The sequence below is a fragment of the Pinus tabuliformis genome, chromosome 6, assembly GCF_031772625.1.
Source record: "Pinus tabuliformis cultivar Carrire ecotype Pingquan chromosome 6, CPIR1, whole genome shotgun sequence".
Classification (NCBI taxonomy): domain Eukaryota; kingdom Viridiplantae; phylum Streptophyta; class Pinopsida; order Pinales; family Pinaceae; genus Pinus; species Pinus tabuliformis.
In genome coordinates, this window is record NC_142292.1 from 2037107786 (window position 1) to 2037112087 (window position 4302).

At 36.0% G+C, this 4302-nt stretch overlaps 1 protein-coding gene across 1 annotated transcript; it reads right to left on the minus strand.

The window, feature by feature from the left end:
* Nucleotides 1-1308: 1308 nt before the first annotated feature.
* LOC149267425 (uncharacterized) lies at nucleotides 1309-3971 on the minus strand. Its single transcript, XM_089398794.1, has 2 exons — nucleotides 3492-3971; nucleotides 1309-2190 (listed from the first exon to the last, which is right to left on the minus strand). Exons 1-2 carry the CDS (start codon nucleotides 3888-3890, stop codon nucleotides 1417-1419), a joined length of 1173 nt encoding a protein of 390 aa, XP_089254920.1. The 5' UTR covers nucleotides 3891-3971; the 3' UTR covers nucleotides 1309-1416.
* Between the last annotated feature and the right edge of the window lie 331 nt (nucleotides 3972-4302).

The window sequence follows — 4302 nt, forward strand, 5'->3', positions numbered from 1 at the left end:
GGTCCTCCCAAAATTCCACAAGCTCCCTTCAAATGTAGCAACAAATTTACCTCCCTAGGGTGGCACTTGAAGTCCATCGAAAGAAGGGTGAGTTCTCCCCTTGGAGAACTCTCTGCTAAACAACACTTGTGACAGAGCTAAACAACTTGAGCAACAATGTGTAAATGTCAAATTATCAAAAGGTGGCAATTGCTGCCCCAACCTTCTATTTATAATTGCTGCCATACTTTTCCTTGTGGGTCCCTCCAAATATTTCGACCTCCCTTCACAAAATTGATTTTTCTCCCAAGAGGTGCGTATTCCATGAAAAGTGGACCCACATTCCACGAAATTTAATATTAGAACCACTTTCCCTAAGTTGGTACCCGAAAAATGTGTTAGCTCCAAAATGGAAAAAATGGTTGATCTCTTCTAGCAGAAATTTATTGAGAAGGAACATTACATAGAGCCTCTTTGTTGATGTAATTTTGGTTCAAAGATAGATTGCAATCAATGCTATTTTGGTTATATGCACCCTTGCTCTATATATGAGAAACTTTGCATATTTGTGTATAATGGTTTGCATTCATATGGATGCACATGAATATTTAAGTATTTTTTGGTCAACTAGATTTTTGGTCCCATATTTTTCCAGTTCCAGCCTTATTCACAGTTTTGGGCTTATTGAAGGTTAGAAATTATTCATAATTCTTTAGGATTTTATTTCTATGCTTGAAAAGCATTAAGAGAAACGTTGCAATATCAGCATAGTTTTGCTGAGTTAAAAGGTCAAGAGGGTTAGTAGTGTGACAAATATATTGAAAATTAGATCTAATCTGAGTATAAGTTAGACAATCAAAGAGAAAGTGTTTTTCATCTTCAACCCTTTTAGTATCACAAAGGTAACAAAATCATCCAGTTTCACTATGAAGTTAGAAGAAGTGAAATGTTATATCACTCATTTATTTTCTTTTCCATGGAAGCAGCAAAGAATATAAGCACAAATTTAAAAATACAATATAAGAGCTAACATTCATGTGAATCTCAGTACATTTGTGCCCTCCATGAACTTTGAAGACCATTTCGATAGAACTGACCTCAATTTTCGTTTTGAAATATGGTTCAATAGGGAAAGTATTTTCACCAAAGCCCTGATAATCTTTCCATAGTTACATCGCTGAGGCTACACTGGGTAAGCATCAGTTTGTCAAATAAGATCAAATCCAAATTTCAATTACTATGTGTGAGATAATGTTCACCAGAAATAAATTCCTATACAGCAGTGCCCTGCAAGAGCATTAGAGATCAAATGAATATCATTTTACCGAGTTTTAGCATTGAACAATAGTTCAATAGGGTGAGTGTTTTGATGAAAACCATAATAATAATATGTTGGCTTGCATAAAATATATTCTTACAAGATGTAAACATCAGAAATTAGGACTGAGAAATCAGCCTTTTCAACTTGTCAGTGTGCTCATCGGTAGTAATATGCAATGCAAGGCGGAGACTGGTCAAGAGATCATGAGGTTCCCAGGATAAGTGAACCTGAGACTGAGCATAAAAGGCCTCTATCACAGAATGATATGCCAGTAACTCTTCATCATGCGTTTCTAGTCTTTGCTCTGCCACCATGTTCAACGGATTATTCCTCTGAGCTTTGTTGTCAAGTTCAGTTCTAGGAGAACCAAGTATTGCACTCCCTGTACATCTTTCAACAGGAGTCTCGGTGTATTTTAAGATTTGATCTATGGATTCTGTTGACTCTGTATCTTTAAATCTTTTGGCATCATTACCTGGTGTAGTTTTAATGCCTCTATACTTTCCATCCTTTCTATCATCATAAACATACACTCTTTTCACACCTATTGAATGCGGAGCAAGTGAATTTCCTTTCTGATTTTGTTCCGCATCATTTCTCTTCTTCCTAGATAGGGCTACATCATTCTTCAATATTGCATTTGCGTGATTGAAAGTCTTGGGCCTTCCTGAATCTCTATCTCTACTTGCTTGAAAAGAACATTCTTCAACGTCTAATGTTGCCCTGTTTTCTTTCCAATCATGATTCATTCTCTGCTTTTCTACTTTTTCTTCAAACTTCCTTTGAGATTGTGCGTTAGTTTGCATATCCCAGGGAGATGATGCTATCGAAGTTGTCTCACTATTTGCAGCCATAGGATATTTTCCTTCATATATGATATTGTTTGTTTGCTACAAAAAAAAGGGAAAAGAATAGATCAGCCATTTCATTAATCAACTACTCACAGAATCTCCAACTTCACTAAAGAAATTAAATAACTCACTAATACAAATTATCAATGAAATTTTCCACAGAATTAGGAAAACTAAGCAAAATAGTTTAATTGGTAAAAAAAAGCTCAATTTAACTTTTCATCTTCTCTATGCCACATAATTTGGTAATATTTCCATGGCAATTCAATGAGAAATTCCTTTCTTAGTTATAGTTCATCCGTGTAGAGGATTTAGAGGAGTTGGAAGAAAGAACTAATCTACAGGGAGAATGTACAATTAGATCTATGCCATATTCTAAAGCCCTAGCTCTAAATAAAAAGAAATTATAATTTAAGAAACATAATTTGGTAATATTTCCATGGCAATTCAATGAGAAATTCCTTTCTTAGTTATAGTTCATCCGTGTAGAGGATTTAGAGGAGTTGGAAGAAAGAACTAATCTACAGGGAGAATGTACAATTAGATCTATGCCATATTCTAAAGCCCTAGCTCTAAATAAAAAGAAATTATAATTTAAGAAACTACAGTCAATCCTACTTGTACATGTTGAGAGCAATGACTATGTCAAGTATACAACAATCTACAATGTTGTAAGTAAAAACAACCCTATTTATCAATTAGCTGTCCATCTGTGTAGATGGATTAAAATAGAGCCTAATCTACAAAAATAATGGACAACTCGTATTTATAATCTTGCGAAGTCCCAGCTCAACTGGAAATAGAAAACACTGATAATTTAAGTCAGCACGACCAATCCTAATTGGCAATGTTGGAAGCAATGCATATGTTAAATATACAAGAATGGACAATATAACAAATACATCTAACTCTCTGTTAGATGTCTACCTATATAAGACCTAATGTACAAGAAGAATGGTCAATTGCATAGGTTATCTATTAATGCCTTAGATCAACTAGAAAGAAAAAGTACCTTTACATTAAGGATTTCAAAATTATCTGCAAACCCTGGAAAATGAATACATGCTATTTTAACTATGAATTTGAACTTTTGAAAGCCGAGGCTGAATTAAATGCAACTGCATGTAATAAATTAGTGATAATCAGCTTAGACATACTAATTACTGTGGGCAGAAAAATTCTTTTCAAAAAAAGCTCTTAATTCACATCTACAGATGCTTGCAGATGCTTATGGAAGGCCTTAACTATATTGGTAATGATCTCCAATATAGCAGTAACCAAATAACAAAAAATGTACATTAAGACCCAAAAACATAATAAAAATACAGTAAATATGTTACCTGTGATGGTAGCGGGTACCATTTTCCTTTTAGCCATTCTTGAGCAGGTCTTAATTTGGAGTAATGATACCTTTTCTGTATATGATTGTGAGGAAAATATATAAGGAAAAGCTCGCGCATAGCTTGGGTGATGATGCCCGGCCACCAGCAGCCTTTGTCAGAAACTTCAACTGGGTCTCGGATGGAGTAATTGTAATTGTTGGGTGCCTGAGGGGGAATGGGTCGGACTCGGGTATAGGGAACATCTTCTTTTTGTGTCAACCGCTGTGCGTCGCTGTCAGGGTGGCGGTCGTAGCGTACCTTGTAATGACGCCCTCGCCCACGACCATATGCAACGACAACCACTGCCTCTGTCCAGACACCATCTCTCTGCACCTCCACTCTCGTCTTTTGGTCCATCCCAGCGATCGTTACTGTAGTATAACGAAACCTCGGAATCGCAGTCGATGAAGATCACGACAATGACTCTACTGTAGTACAACGAAACCCCAGAATCGCAGTCAACCAAGATCACGACAATTACTCGACCATAGTCCAATCAAGAACGATAACAGTATAAATATCTATACCAAGTAATAGAATCCTAAGATTTGAGAGAATCCTGAGATTTGAGTAATGGCCAAGTAAAAGCTGCATTAAATAATATATGTTGGACGGATATATTTTTGTAAACGGACATCTCTATGGTATCTGGTCTGGTTCTATGTAACGACATCTGGTCTGGTTCTATGTAACGACATCTCTTGCAGTGAGTGAGAGAATCCTAAGATTTGAGTAATGGCCAAGTAAAAGCTGCATTAAATAATATATG

Bases quoted from the DNA above. Each gene is read 5' to 3' on its own strand.
- LOC149267425 (XM_089398794.1), bottom strand. From the start codon at position 3,890: ATGGACCAAAAGACGAGAGTGGAGGTGCAGAGAGATGGTGTCTGGACA. The intron at 2,191-3,491 runs GTAACATATTTA...TTTTTTTTGTAG, and splicing joins GGTACCCGCTACCATCACAG to CAAACAAACAATATCATATA.